This window comes from Oncorhynchus masou, unplaced genomic scaffold (genome assembly GCF_036934945.1).
Source record: "Oncorhynchus masou masou isolate Uvic2021 unplaced genomic scaffold, UVic_Omas_1.1 unplaced_scaffold_642, whole genome shotgun sequence".
Taxonomy (NCBI): domain Eukaryota; kingdom Metazoa; phylum Chordata; class Actinopteri; order Salmoniformes; family Salmonidae; genus Oncorhynchus; species Oncorhynchus masou.
The window spans coordinates 162,990-179,235 of NW_027012854.1; the positions used below are offsets into that span (position 1 = coordinate 162,990).

At 43.9% G+C, this 16,246-nt stretch overlaps 1 protein-coding gene across 1 annotated transcript in view; it reads right to left on the minus strand.

Moving 5' to 3' along the window:
* Positions 1-16,246, minus strand: part of LOC135536597 (AT-rich interactive domain-containing protein 5B-like) — a 61,569-nt gene that overhangs the window by 28,815 nt on the left and 16,508 nt on the right. The window contains exons 3-4 of the mRNA XM_064962882.1: positions 7,609-7,727; positions 49-259 (exon numbers count right to left, since the gene is read on the minus strand). Coding sequence (XP_064818954.1) covers positions 49-259; positions 7,609-7,727 — 330 coding nt within the window. The remainder of the gene's footprint in view (positions 1-48; positions 260-7,608; positions 7,728-16,246) is intronic.

Here is a 16,246-nt window from a genome sequence, read left to right on the forward strand (position 1 = left end):
TTGGCTCCAGAAAGATAGAGGCAGTAAAAGAAGGAGGTTTCTACTTACTCTGTTTGAAGCCCAGGTAGGGGATCCTCTCTATGGGCGTCCTCCTCTCCTTCATGTATTTATACAGAGCTACTAGGAAGGCCTGTTCATCAGGACACTCCTCACCTCCTCCCCCTGTTCTTCCTTTAGGGGAGACCCTCTTACAGCAGCTGCTGCCTCTACTGATTCCTTTAGGCCACCTGGACAGCACTGCCTTGGACTCAGGCTTCACCTGAAGACACAGAGGACAGAGAAGGACATGAGAACAGAGAAGGACAAAGACAGAAATGTTCCAACATCTAGTGGAAAGAGTGGAGGCTGTTATAGCAACAAAAACATTTAAAACCGCAAATTTAGTTAACCTCTAATGACTCCCCATCCCGCATGAGGGAGCGTAATCATTGCCTGACACTAATTAGCATAACGCAACGGACATAAATATTCCTAGAAAATATTCCTATTCATGAAAATCACAAATGAAATATATTGAGACACAGCTTAGCCTTTTGTTAATGACCCTGTCATCTCAGATTTTTAAAATATGCTTTACAGCCAAAGCTAGACAAGCATTTGTGTAAGTTTATCGATAGCCTAGCATAGCATTTTGTCCAGCTAGCAGCAGGTAACTTGGTCACGGAAATCAGAAAAGCAATCAAATTAAATCGTTTACCTTTGATGAGCTTCGGATGTTTTTAACTCACGAGACTCCCAGTTAGATAGCAAATGTTCCTTTTTTTCCAAAAATATCATTTTTGTAGGCGAAATAGCTCCGTTTGTTCTTCACGTTTGGCTGAGAAATCGCCCTGAAATTGCAGTCACGAAAACAGTGAAAAAGATTCCAAATTAGCTCCATAATATCGACAGAAACATGGCAAACGTTGTTTATAATCAATCCTCAAGGTGTTTTTCAAATATCTATTCGATAATATAATATATCCATTGGGACAATTCGTTTTTCAGTATGACCGATTGGAGTAATGGCTACCTCTGTATTTTACGCGATAATCTCTCTGGGAGCGATCAGGTGACCACTTGCGCAATGTAGCCGCTTACGGGTATTCTTCAACATAAATGCGTAAAACTACATCACAATGCTGTAGACACCTTCGGGAATACGGAGAAATAGTAATCTGGTTGATAGCCCATTCACTGCTCAATAGGGACGCATAGGAACGCAGCGCTTTCAAAACATGAGGCACTTTTTGATTGGATTTTTCTCAGGCTTTCGCCTGCAACATTAGTTCTGTTATACTCACAGATAATATTTTTTACAGTTTTGGAAACTTTAGAGTGTTTTCTATCCTAAGCTGTCAATTATATGCATATTCTAGCATCTTGTCCTGACAAAATATCCCGTTTACTACGGGAACGTTTTTTTCTCCAAAAATGAAAATACTGCCCCCTAGTCACAACAGGTTTTTAACACAGTGTCCAAAGAAGGGCCAGATGTATACAGAATGGTGTCGTCTGCATAGAGGTGGATCAGAGAATCACCAGCAGCAAGAGCAACATCATTGATGTATACAGAGAAAAGAGTCGGCCCGAGAATTGAACCCTGTGGCACCCCCATAGAAACTGCCAGAGGTCCGGAGAACAGGTCCTCCGATTTGACACACTGAACTCTATCTGAGAAGTAGTTGGCAAACCAGGCGAGGCAGTCATTTGAGAAACCAAATATCATTTGAGAAACCAATATGATGCCCAGCTGGGTCTGGGCCAAGAGGAGAGAGATAGTCTGGAGATCAGCCTCTGTGGAGTAGAGAGGGAGAGAGAGGCCCACTGAGGCTTTCGCTAACTAATACTATACCTGGAGCCCCAATAGAGGCTAAACCTATTGCTAACGCTAATGCTATTGCTTACACTATCGTTAAAATATCGCTTTTGATAAAGCTATCGCTAGCGCTAATGTTTTCGCTAATGCTATCGCTGTTGTTATTGCCATGGTTTACGCTATTACTATCATTAAAGGTATTCTGCCCTACCAAGCAAAAAGGCAGTAACTGCTCATTTGGTCGAAAATGAGTTAATATATTTTTTTGCTACATTAAATACATGCTTAATCATGTGGACAAGTATCCTGCCTCTATTATATTGCGTTTCAGAGAAAATGGAGGTCATGTTAGCAGTAACTGCATAGAGCTACTGTGAAACCAAGGTAAATAAAAGCCATTTTTCTCAGTTCCACGCTATGAGCAATTGCCTTTTTACTTGGGAGCTGAATGGGAGTGAAGGACAATATGTGAAACTCCCCTGGTACACTGTTTATGAGCTGAATGGGACAAAATGTGAAGCTCCCCCGGTACACTGTTTATGAGCTGAATGGGACAAAATGTGAAGCTCCCCCGGTACACTGTTTATGAGCTGAAAGGGACAAAATGTGAAGCTCCCCCGGTACACTGTTTATGAGCAGAATGGGACAAAATGTGAAGCTCCCCCGGTACACTGTTTATGAGCTGAATGGGACAAAATGTGAAACTCCCCTGGTACACTGTTTATGAGCTGAATGGGACAAAATGTGAAGCTCCCCCGGTACACTGTTTATGAGCTGAATGGGACAAAATGTGAAGCTCTCCGGTACACTGTTTATGAGCTGAATGGGACAAAATGTGAAGCTCCCCCGGTACACTGTTTATGAGCTGAATGGGACAAAATGTGAAGCTCTCCGGTACACTGTTTATGAGCTGAATGGGACAAAATGTGAAGCTCCCCCGGTACACAGTTTATGAGCTGAATGGGACAAAATGTGAAGCTCTCCGGTACACTGTTTATGAGCTGAATGGGACAAAATGTGAAGCTCCCCGGTACACTGTTTATGAGCTGAAAGGGACAAAATGTGAAGCTCCCCCGGTACACTGTTTATGAGCTGAATGGGACAAAATGTGAAGCTCTCCGGTACACTGTTTATGAGCTGAATGGGACAAAATGTGAAGCTCCCCGGTACACTGTTTATGAGCTGAATGGGACAAAATGTGAAGCTCCCCCGGTACACTGTTTATGAGCTGAAAGGGACAAAATGTGAAGCTCCCCCGGTACACTGTTTATGAGCTGAATGGGACAAAATGTGAAGCTCCCCGGTACACTGTTTATGAGCTGAATGGGACAAAATGTGAAGCTCCCCGGTACACTGTTTATGAGCTGAATGGGACAAAATGTGAAGCTCCCCCGGTACACTGTTTATGAGCTGAATGGGACAAAATGTGAAGCTCCCCCGGTACACTGTTTATGAGCTGAATGGGACAAAATGTGAAGCTCCCCGGTACACTGTTTATGAGCTGAATGGGACAAAATGTGAAGCTCCCCGGTACACTGTTTATGAGCTGAAAGGGACAAAATGTGAAGCTCCCCGGTACACTGTTTATGAGCTGAATGGGACAAAATGTGAAGCTCCCCGGTACACTGTTTATGAGCTGAATGGGACAAAATGTGAAGCTCCCCGGTACACTGTTTATGAGCTGAATGGGACAAAATGTGAAGCTCCCCCGGTACACTGTTTATGAGCTGAAAGGGACAAAATGTGAAGCTCTCCGGTACACTGTTTATGAGCTGAATGGGACAAAATGTGAAGCTCCCCCGGTACACTGTTTATGAGCTGAATGGGACAAAATGTGAAGCTCCCCGGTACACTGTTTATGAGCTGAATGGGACAAAATGTGAAGCTCCCCCGGTACACTGTTTATGAGCTGAAAGGGACAAAATGTGAAGCTCTCGGGTACACTGTTTATGAGCTGAATGGGACAAAATGTGAAGCTCCCCCGGTACACTGTTTATGAGCTGAAAGGGACAAAATGTGAAGCTCTCCGGTACACTGTTTATGAGCTGAATGGGACAAAATGTGAAGCTCCCCCGGTACACTGTTTATGAGCTGAATGGGACAAAATGTGAAGCTCCCCCGGTACACTGTTTATGAGCTGAATGGGACAAAATGTGAAGCTCCCCCGGTACACTGTTTATGAGCTGAATGGGACAAAATGTGAAGCTCCCCCGGTACACTGTTTTGTGTGTTTCAGATAAGCAGGATAGTGGAACTGTATGTGTGAGCTGGCTGAACGGGAAACTGTATCGGTGAGCTGGCTGAATGTGAATCTGTATGTGTGAGCTGGCTGAATGTGAATCTGTATGTGTGAGCTGGCTGTGAGCTGGCTGAATGTGAAACTGTATCTGTGAGCTGGCTGAATGTGAATCTGTATCTGTGAGCTGGCTGAATGTGAAACTGTATCTGTGAGCAGGCTGAATGTGAATCTGTATCTGTGAGCTGGCTGAATGTGAATCTGTATCTGTGAGCTGGCTGAATGTGAATCTGTATCTGTGAGCTGGCTGAATGTGAATCTGTATCTGTGAGCTGGCTGAATGTGAAACTGTATCTGTGAGCTGGCTGAATGTGAAACTGTATCTGTGAGCAGGCTGAATGTGAATCTGTATCTGTGAGCTGGCTGAATGTGAATCTGTATCTGTGAGCTGGCTGAATGTGAATCTGTATCTGTGAGCTGGCTGAATGTGAAACTGTATGTGTGAGCTGGCTGAATGTGAATCTGTATCTGTGAGCTGGCTGAATGTGAATCTGTATCTGTGAGCTGGCTGAATGTGAATCTGTATCTGTGAGCTGGCTGAATGTGAATCTGTATCTGTGAGCAGGCTGAATGTGAATCTGTATCTGTGAGCTGGCTGAATGTGAATCTGTATCTGTGAGCTGGCTGAATGTGAATCTGTATCTGTGAGCTGGCTGAATGTGAAACTGTATCTGTGAGCTGGCTGAATGTGAAACTGTATGTGTGAGCTGGCTGAATGTGAATCTGTATCTGTGAGCTGGCTGAATGTGAATCTGTATCTGTGAGCTGGCTGAATGTGAATCTGTATCCGTGAGCTGGCTGAATGTGAATCTGTATCTGTGAGCTGGCTGAATGTGAATCTGTATCTGTGAGCTGGCTGAATGTGAAACTGTATGTGTGAGCTGGCTGAATGTGAATCTGTATCTGTGAGCTGGCTGAATGTGAAACTGTATCTGTGAGCTGGCTGAATGTGAAACTGTATGTGTGAGCTGGCTGGATGTGAATCTGTATCTGTGAGCTGGCTGAATGTGAAACTGTATGTGTGGGCTGGTTGAATGTGAAACTGTATCTGTGAGCTGGCTGAATGTGAAACTGTATCTGTGAGCTGGCTGAATGTGAAACTGTATGTGTGAGCTGGCTGTGAGCAGGCTCAATGTGAAACTGTATCTGTGAGCTGGCTGAATGTGAAACTGTATGTGTGAGCTGGCTGAATGTGAAACTGTATCTGTGAGCTGGCTGAATGTGAAACTGTATGTGTGAGCTGACTGTGAGCTGGCTGAATGTGAAACTGTATGTGTGAGCTGGCTGAATGTGAAACTGTATCTGTGAGCTGGCTGAATGTGAAACTGTATCTGTGAGCTGGCTGAATGTGAAACTGTATGTGTGAGCTGACTGAATGTGAAACTGTATGTGTGAGCTGGCTGTGAGCAGGCTGAATGTGAAACTGTATCTGTGAGCTGACTGAATGTGAAACTGTATGTGTGAGCTGACTGAATGTGAAACTGTATGTGTGAGCTGGCTGTGAGCAGGCTGAATGTGAAACTGTATGTGTGAGCTGGCTGTGAGCTGGCTGAATGTGAAACTGTATGTGTGAGCTGACTGTGAGCTGGCTGAATGTGAAACTGTATGTGTGAGCTGGCTGAATGTGAAACTGTATCTGTGAGCTGGCTGAATGTGAAACTGTATCTGTGAGCTGGCTGAATGTGAAACTGTATGTGTGAGCTGGCTGTGAGCTGGCTGAATGTGAAACTGTATGTGTGAGCTGGCTGTGAGCTGGCTGAATGTGAAACTGTATGTGTGAGCTGGCTGAATGTGAAACTGTATCTGTGAGCTGGCTGAATGTGAAACTGTATCTGTGAGCTGGCTGAATGTGAATCTGTATCTGTGAGCTGGCTGAATGTGAATCTGTATCTGTGAGCTGGCTGAATGTGAAACTGTATGTGTGAGCTGGCTGAATGTGAAACTGTATCTGTGAGCTGGCTGAATGTGAATCTGTATCTGTGAGCTGGCTGAATGTGAATCTGTATCTGTGAGCTGGCTGAATGTGAAACTGTATGTGTGAGCTGGCTGAATGTGAAACTGTATCTGTGAGCTGGCTGAATGTGAATCTGTATCTGTGAGCTGGCTGAATGTGAATCTGTATCTGTGAGCTGGCTGAATGTGAATCTGTATCTGTGAGCTGGCTGAATGTGAATCTGTATCTGTGAGCTGGCTGAATGTGAAACTGTATCTGTGAGCTGGCTGAATGTGAAACTGTATGTGTGAGCTGGCTGAATGTGAATCTGTATCTGTGAGCTGGCTGAATGTGAATCTGTATCTGTGAGCTGGCTGAATGTGAATCTGTATCCGTGAGCTGGCTGAATGTGAATCTGTATCTGTGAGCTGGCTGAATGTGAATCTGTATCTGTGAGCTGGCTGAATGTGAAACTGTATGTGTGAGCTGGCTGAATGTGAATCTGTATCTGTGAGCTGGCTGAATGTGAAACTGTATCTGTGAGCTGGCTGAATGTGAAACTGTATGTGTGAGCTGGCTGGATGTGAATCTGTATCTGTGAGCTGGCTGAATGTGAAACTGTATGTGTGGGCTGGTTGAATGTGAAACTGTATCTGTGAAAATTAAAATATCGTTAAAATATCGCTTTTGATAAAGCTATCGCTAGCGCTAATGTTTTCGCTAATGCTATCGCTGTTGTTATTGCCATGGTTTACGCTATTACTATCAGGCTGAATGTGAAACTGTATGTGTGAGCTGGCTGTGAGCTGGCTGAATGTGAAACTGTATGTGTGAGCTGACTGTGAGCTGGCTGAATGTGAAACTGTATGTGTGAGCTGGCTGAATGTGAAACTGTATCTGTGAGCTGGCTGAATGTGAAACTGTATCTGTGAGCTGGCTGAATGTGAATCTGTATCTGTGAGCTGGCTGAATGTGAATCTGTATCTGTGAGCTGGCTGAATGTGAAACTGTATGTGTGAGCTGGCTGAATGTGAAACTGTATCTGTGAGCTGGCTGAATGTGAATCTGTATCTGTGAGCTGGCTGAATGTGAATCTGTATCTGTGAGCTGGCTGAATGTGAAACTGTATGTGTGAGCTGGCTGAATGTGAAACTGTATCTGTGAGCTGGCTGAATGTGAAACTGTATCTGTGAGCTGGCTGAATGTGAATCTGTATCTGTGAGCTGGCTGAATGTGAATCTGTATCTGTGAGCTGGCTGAATGTGAAACTGTATGTGTGAGCTGGCTGAATGTGAAACTGTATCTGTGAGCTGGCTGAATGTGAAACTGTATCTGTGAGCTGGCTGAATGTCAAGGTGTGTGTCGGTGTGAACGTATTGTTTTAAACCTATGTAGTTCAGTCCTAGAGTTAGTGTATACCAATGGTCTGTATTATGTCATGTTCTGTTTTATGTGGACCCCAGGAAGAGTAGCTTCTGCGTTAGTAGTCTTGGGGATCCTAATCAATTACTAAATAATAATAAATGCTATACCTGGGGGCCCAGAGACCAGTGCTAATGCTATTGCTATCAGATGCTGTACCTTGTCAGGGGCCTTTCCCTCTGTGTTGCACGTCTCCTTGCCTGCTGGTGTATTCTGGGAGTCGCAGCGTTGCGAGACGGACAGCTTCTTTTTCCGAGGCCGGCCCTTCAGGTTGGGAGCTAGAGGAGAGAGAAAGAGAAACACTGTTGTCAACAGAGTGGAGTCACAGTAGAGTCAGAGACACAGAGACACAGTGGAGTCAGAGACACAGAGACACTGTGGAGTCAGAGACACAGAGACACTGTGGAGTCAGAGACACAGAGACACTGTGGAGTCAAAGACACAGAGACACTGTGGAGTCAAAGACACAGAAACACAGAGACACAGTGGAGTCAGAGACACAGAGACACTGGAGTCAGAGACACAGAGACACAGTCGAGTCAGAGACACAGAGACACTGTGGAGTCAGAGACACAGAGACACTGTGGAGTCAGAGACACAGAGACACTGTGGAGTCAGAGACAATATGGAGTCAGAGACACAGAGGCACTGTGGAGTCAGAGACACAAGGACACAGAGACACTGTGGAGTCAGAGACAATATGGAGTCAGAGACACAGAGACAATATGGAGTCAGAGACACAGAGACACTGAGGAGACAGAAACACACTGAAACACACTGAGGAGACAGGGGGACAGAAACACACTGAGGAGACAGGGGGACAGAAACACACTGAGGAGACAGGGGGACAGAAGCACACTGAGGAGACAGGGGGACAGAAGCACACTGAGGAGACAGGAACACACTGAGGAGACAGAAACACACTGAGGAGACAGAAAGACACTGAGGAGACAGAAAGACACTGAGGAGACAGAAATACACTGAGGAGACAGAAACACACTGAGGAGACAGAAACACACTGAGGAGACAGGGGGACAGAAGCACACTGAGGAGACAGGAACACACTGAGGTGACAGAAACACACTGAGGAGACAGAAAGACACTGAGGAGACAGAAAGACACTGAGGAGACAGGGGGACAGAAACACACTGAGGAGACAGAAATACACTGAGGAGACAGAAATACACTGAGGAGACAGAAACACACTGAGGAGACAGAAAGACACTGAGGAGACAGGGGGACAGAAACACACTGAGGAGACAGAAATACACTGAGGAGACAGAAACCCACTGAGGAGACAGAAACCCACTGAGGAGACAGAAAGACACTGAGGAGACAGAAAGACACTGAGGAGACAGAAACACACTGAGGAGACAGAAACCCACTGAGGAGACAGAAACCCACTGAGGAGACAGAAAGACACTGAGGAGACAGAAACACACTGAGGAGACAAACACACTGAGGAGACAGAAACACACTGAGGAGACAGAAACACACTGAGGAGACAGAAACACACTGAGGAGACAGGGGGACAGAAACACACTGAGGAACTTAAACTAAACCCCCATCTGGTCAACTGTTCCTTCTCTAAATAATGCTGTGTGCTCCTAAACTAAACCCCATCTGGTCAACTGTTCCTTCTCTAAATAATGCTGTGTGCTCCTAAACTAAACACCATCTGGTCAACTGTTCCTTCTCTAAATAATGCTGTGTGCTCCTGAACTAAACCCCCATCTGGTCAACTGTTCCTTCTCTAAATAATGTTGTGTGCTCCTAAACTAAACCCCATCTGGTCAACTGTTCCTTCTCTAAATAATGCTGTGTGCTCCTAAACTAAACCCCATCTGGTCAACTGTTCCTTCTCTAAATAATGCTGTGTGCTCTTAAACTAAACCCCATCTGGTCAACTGTTCCTTCTCTAAATAATGCTGTGTGCTCCTAAACTAAACCCCATCTGGTCAACTGTTCCTTCTCTAAATAATGCTGTGTGCTCCTAAACTAAACCCCATCTGGTCAACTGTTCCTTCTCTAAATAATGCTGTGTGCTCCTAAACTAAACCCCATCTGATCAACTGTTCCTTCTCTAAATAATGCTGTGTGCTCCTAAACTAAACCCCATCTGATCAACTGTTCCTTCTCTAAATAATGCTGTGTGCTCCTAAACTAAACCCCATCTGATCAACTGTTCCTTCTCTAAATAATGCTGTGTGCTCCTAAACTAAACCCCATCTGGTCAACTGTTCCTTCTCTAAATAATGCTGTGTGCTCCTAAACTAAACCCCATCTGATCAACTGTTCCTTCTCTAAATAATGCTCTGTGCTCCTAAACTAAACCCCATCTGGTCAACTGTTCCTTCTCTAAATAATGCTCTGTGCTCCTAAACTAAACCCCATCTGGTCAACTGTTCCTTCTCTAAATAATGCTCTGTGCTCCTAAACTAAACCCCATCTGATCAACTGTTCCTTCTCTAAATAATGCTCTGTGCTCCTAAACTAAACCCCATCTGGTCAACTGTTCCTTCTCTAAATAATGCTGTGTGCTCCTAAACTAAACCCCATCTGATCAACTGTTCCTTCTCTAAATAATGCTCTGTGCTCCTAAACTAAACCCCATCTGGTCAACTGTTCCTTCTCTAAATAATGCTGTGTGCTCCTAAACTAAACCCCATCTGGTCAACTGTTCCTTCTCTAAATAATGCTGTGTGCTCCTAAACTAAACCCCATCTGATCAACTGTTCCTTCTCTAAATAATGCTCTGTGCTCCTAAACTAAACCCCATCTGGTCAACTGTTCCTTATCTTTAGCTCAGATATCAGTTCTGAGTCTGACTTGTGAAAAGGGAGAATATTATCAGGCGTCTTTGTGATCCATGAACATTGATAGTTTTACAATAAAAACAGGTTGTCTGATCAATGAGGCGAAGTCAGAGAGAGAGAGTGACTTCCGAATGGTAACCCATATATATAGTGCACAATGTTTAACCTGTATAGTGACTCAGTGTCCCTAGCAGGGGGTCGCGCCATTAGGGACTCAGTGTCCCTCGAAGGGGGTTCCATTAGGGACTCAGTGTCCCTCGAAGGGGGTTCCATTAGGGACTCAGTGTCCCTAGCAGGGGGTTCCATTAGGGACTCAGTGTACCTAGCAGGGGGTTCCACCCGGCACAGCCAGAAGAGGACTGGCCACCCCACATATGCTCTCTCTAATTCTCTTTCTTTCTCTCTCTCGGAGGACCTGAGCCCTAGGACCATGCCCCAGGACTACCTGACATGATGACTCCTTGCTGTCCCCAGTCCACCTGAACGTGCTGCTGCTCCAGTTTCAACTGTTCTGCCTTATTATTATTTGACCATGCTGGTCATTTATGAATATTTGAACATCTTGGCCATGTTCTGTTATAATCTCCACCCGGCACAGCCAGAAGAGGACAGGCCACCCCACATAGCCTGGTTCCTCTCTAGGTTTCTTCCTAGGTTTTGGCCTTTCTAGGTAGTTTTTCCTAGCCACCGTGCTTCTACACCTGCATTGCTTGCTGTTTGGGATTTTAGGCTGGGTTTCTGTACAGCACTTTGAGATATAAGCTGATATATGAAAGGCTATATAAATACATTTGATTTGATTTGAGTTAGACTGTTAGCACTGAAGCGGTTTGCCCTAGTAGGAAGTCCACTGTGTGAAGGCTCACCCTGCACTATCAGCTCCAATATAAATACCCCAGTCATGTCTACCTCTGATAAGCCTCCCAGTAAAGCAATAAAAACAATCAAGAAATCCCAGAAAAGTGTTAAAAATAGCCCACATTCACATTGTAGCCTAAGAAACAAGGTTCATGAAATAGGTAACTTTCTGACTGTCCCTGAGACTCACTGGTACCGTAATTTCCTGACTATGAGCCGCTACTTTATTCCCACGCTTTGAACCTCGCGGTTTATACAATGACGCGGCTAATTTATGGATTTTTCCCGCTTTCACAAGATTCATGCCCCCAAAAAACTGAGCACCATCACATAATGTGAGGTAAATCGAGCGCGCTCAAACTTCCCATCATTCTGATTACGGTAGTCATTTTGTCACCCTCATCATGGCAAATACACGTAGAAATGCATATGATGCAGCGTTCAATTTGAAGGCGATCGATCTGGCTGTTGGAAAAGGAAATAGAGCTGCTGCATGGGAGCTTGGCCTTAATGAGTCGATGATAAGACGTTGGAAACAGCAGCGTGAGGAACTGACTCAGTGCAAAAAAGACAACAAAACCTTTCAGAGGGAAGAAAAGCAGATGGCCCAAAGTATTTGCAGCCACTCGACATCAGTGTAAATCGTGCATTTAAGGTGGCGCTCATTGTTCAGTGGGAGGCTTGGATGACAAATGGGGAGAAATCCTTCACTAAAACGGGCCGCAGGCGAAGAGCATCTTATGGTCAAGTCTGCCAGTGGGTCCTGACAGCGTGGAGCATTGTCAAAAAATCCACTATCATCAACGGGTTTCGAAAGGCTGGACTGCTGCGTGTTGAAGGGGCAGCATGAGCTCAGCGGGGAATTTGCCTCCGGATGAAAGTGACGAGAGCGACAATGAAAACGATCCAACATCGGATGAAGCAATTCTGAGGCTATTCAACTCCGACACCGAAGGAGATGACTTCAGTGGTTTCAGTGCACAGGAGGAGGAAGATGGTGACCAATGACTTTCTTGGTAGGCTACTGATTTAAATTTTGTTACAAGCCGTGTTTCGTTAAAGCCTATTTATTTTTGTTACAAGACGTGTTTCGTTTAAAGGCTGTGTAAAGTTCATTTGTTTCAATGTACCGGTAGGCACCTGCGGCTTATAGACATGTGCGGCTTATTTATGTACAAAATACATATTTATTAATAATTCAGTGGGTGCGGTTTATATTCAGGTGCGCTTAATATTCCAGCAATTACGGTAGTACCTTTGATGAGACAGTAGTAGCAATAAATGGTTTCAGCAATTTCAGAAGAGACAGGAATGCCAATGGTGGAGGTGTTGCCGTTTATGTTTAGAGTCATATTCCTGTATAGCTTAGAGAAGATCTCATGTCAAATGGATCTCATGTCTGTTGAATCTCATGGATCTCATGTCAAATGGAACTCATGGATCTCATGTCTGTTGAATCTCATGGATCTCATGTCTGTTGAATCTCATGTCTGTTGAATCTCATGGATCTCATGTCTGTTGAAGCAAAATGGTTCCCCTGCCTCACCTAAAGCCCATTCTGGTGGGAAGCTGCTATAGACCAGCAAGTGCTAACAGTCAGTATCTGGTTAACATGTGAAATGTTTGATAATGTATGTGATTTCAATAGAGAAATGTATTTTCTGGGTGATTTAAATATTGACTGTCATTCATCCGGCTGCCGACTCAAGAGAAAGCTTCAAACTGGTAACTAGTGCCTGCAACCTGGTTCAGGTTACTGATCAACCTACCAGGGTAGTTACAAACAGCACAGGCATTAAATTATCAACATGTATTGATCACATCTTTACTATTTTGCTCTAAAGCAGTATCCAAATCCATATGATGTAGTGATCACAATATAGTAACCATATCTAGGAAAACCAAAGTTCCAAAGGCTGGGCCTAATATAGTGTATAAGAGGTCAGGCTGGGCCTAATATAGTGTATAAGAGGACAGGCTGGGCCTAATATAGTGTATAAGAGGACAGGCTGGGCCTAATATAGTGTATAAGAGGTCAGGCTGGGCCTAACATAGTGTATAAGAGGACAGGCTGGGCCTACTATAGTATATAAGAGGACAGGCTGGGCCTACTATAGTGAATAAGAGGACAGGCTGGGCCTAATATAGTGTATAAGAGGACAGGCTGGGCCTAATATAGTGTATAAGAGGACAGGCTGGGCCTAATATAGTGTATAAGAGGACAGGCTGGGCCTAATATAGTGTATAAGAGGACAGGCTGGGCCTACTATAGTGTATAAGAGGACAGGCTGGGCCTAATATAGTGAATAAGAGGACAGGCTGGGCCTAATATAGTATATAAGAGGACAGGCTGGGCCTAATATAGTGTATAAGAGGACAGGCTGGGCCTAATATAGTGTATAAGAGGACAGGCTGGGCCTAATATAGTGTATAAGAGGACAGGCTGGGCCTAATATAGTGTATAAGAGGACAGGCTGGGCCTAATATAGTGTATAAGAGGACAGGCTGGGCCTAATATAGTGTATAAGAGGACAGGCTGGGCCTAATATAGTATATAAGAGGACAGGCTGGGCCTAATATAGTATATAAGAGGACAGGCTGGGCCTAATATAGGAAATAAGAGGACAGGCTGGGCCTAATATAGTATATAAGAGGACAGGCTGGGCCTAATATAGTGTATAAGAGGACAGGCTGGGCCTAATATAGTGTATAAGAGGACAGGCTGGGCCTAATATAGTGTATAAGAGGACAGGCTGGGCCTAATATAGTATATAAGAGGACAGGCTAGGCCTAATATAGTATATAAGAGGACAGGCTGGGCCTAATATAGTGTATAAGAGGACAGGCTGGGCCTAATATAGTATATAAGAGGACAGGCTGGGCCTAATATAGTGTATAAGAGGTCAGGCTGGGCCTAATATAGTGTATAAGAGGACAGGCTGGGCCTAATATAGTGTATAAGAGGACAGGCTGGGCCTAATATAGTGAATAAGAGGACAGGCTGGGCCTAATATAGTATATAAGAGGACAGGCTGGGCCTAATATAGTGTATAAGAGGTCAGGCTGGGCCTAATATAGTATATAAGAGGACAGGCTGGGCCTAATATAGTGTATAAGAGGACAGGCTGGGCCTAATATAGTGTATAAGAGGTCAGGCTGGGCCTAATATAGTATATAAGAGGACAGGCTGGGCCTACTATAGTGTATAAGAGGTCATATAAGGAGTTCTGTGGTGATTCCAATGTGTAATATTTGCTGGTCTGTGGTGTGTAATGAGGAGCAACCAGTCACTGCACTTGACACATGAGTTACTAATAAGTACGCTTTAATAAAATGACTTTAAAAATGGTTAAATACCTGTGAATTGATGAGGAATTGAAAAATGGTATGGTTGAGAGGGATGAGAAAAAATTAATGCTCCATCATTCATTGAATCCGATGGCTCGTTCATCACAAAACCCACTGATATTGCAAACTACTTTAATGTTGTTTTTTTTTCGTTAGAAAGATTAGCAAATTAAGGCATGACATGCCAACAACAGATATTTAACCTACACATCCACTAGGCTTCCTGCCGCCCCACATCCATGCATAACTGGATGGAAAATGATTGAGGATTACAGAGGACGATATTGCCACTCCTATTTGTCATATCTTCAATCTAAGCCTACTAGAAAGTGTGTTCCCTCAGGCCTGGAAGGAAGAAAAAGTAATTCCACTACCTAAAAAAAAGTAAAGAATAGTAAATTGTAGAGAATAGAGCAGGGCTGTAAAATAACAGACTAGAGAGAATAGAGCAGGGCTGTAAAATAACAGACTAGAGAGTAGAGCAGAGCTGTAAAATAACAGACTAGAGAATAGAGCAGAGCTGTAAAATAACAGACTGTAGAGAATAGAGCAGGGCTGTAAAATAACAGACTAGAGAATAGAGCAGGGCTGTAAAATAACAGACTAGAGAATAGAGCAGGGCTGTAAAATAACAGACTGTAGAGAATAGAGCAGGGCTGTAAAATAACAGACTAGAGAATAGAGCAGGGCTGTAAAATAACAGACTAGAGAATAGAGCAGGGCTGTAAAATAACAGACTGTAGAGAATAGAGCAGAGCTGTAAAATAACAGACTGTAGAGAATAGAGCAGCGCTGTAAAATAACAGACTGTAGAGAATAGAGCAGGGCTGTAAAATAACAGACTAGAGAGAATAGAGCAGGGCTGTAAAATAACAGACTAGAGAGTAGAGCAGAGCTGTAAAATAACAGACTGTAGAGAATAGAGCAGGGCTGTAAAATAACAGACTAGAGAATAGAGCAGGGCTGTAAAATAACAGACTAGAGAATAGAGCAGGGCTGTAAAATAACAGACTGTAGAGAATAGAGCAGGGCTGTAAAATAACAGACTAGAGAATAGAGCAGGGCTGTAAAATAACAGACTAGAGAATAGAGCAGGGCTGTAAAATAACAGACTGTAGAGAATAGAGCAGAGCTGTAAAATAACAGACTGTAGAGAATAGAGCAGCGCTGTAAAATAACAGACTGTAGAGAATAGAGCAGGGCTGTAAAATAACAGACTAGAGAATAGAGCAGGGCTGTAAAATAACAGACTGTAGAGAATAGAGTAGGGCTGTAAAATAACAGACTAGAGAATAGAGCAGGGCTGTAAAATAACAGACTAGAGAATAGAGCAGGGCTGTAAAATAACAGACTAGAGAATAGAGCAGGGCTGTAAAATAACAGACTAGAGAATAGAGCAGTGCTGTAAAATAACAGACTAGAGAATAGAGCAGGGCTGTAAAATAACAGACTAGAGAATAGAGTAGGGCTGCAAAATAACAGACTAGAGAATAGAGCAGTGCTGTAAAATAACAGACTGTAGAGAATAGAGCAGGGCTGTAAATAACAGACTAGAGAATAGAGCAGGGCTGTAAAATAACAGACTAGAGAATAGAGCAGGGCTTTAAAATAACAGACTGTAGAGAATAGAGCAGGGCTGTAAAATAACAGATTAGAGAATAGAGCAGGGCTGTAAAATAACAGACTGTAGAGAATAGAGCAGGGCTGTAAAATAACAGACTAGAGAATAGAGCAGGGCTGTAAAATAACAGATTAGAGAATAGAGCAGGGCTGTA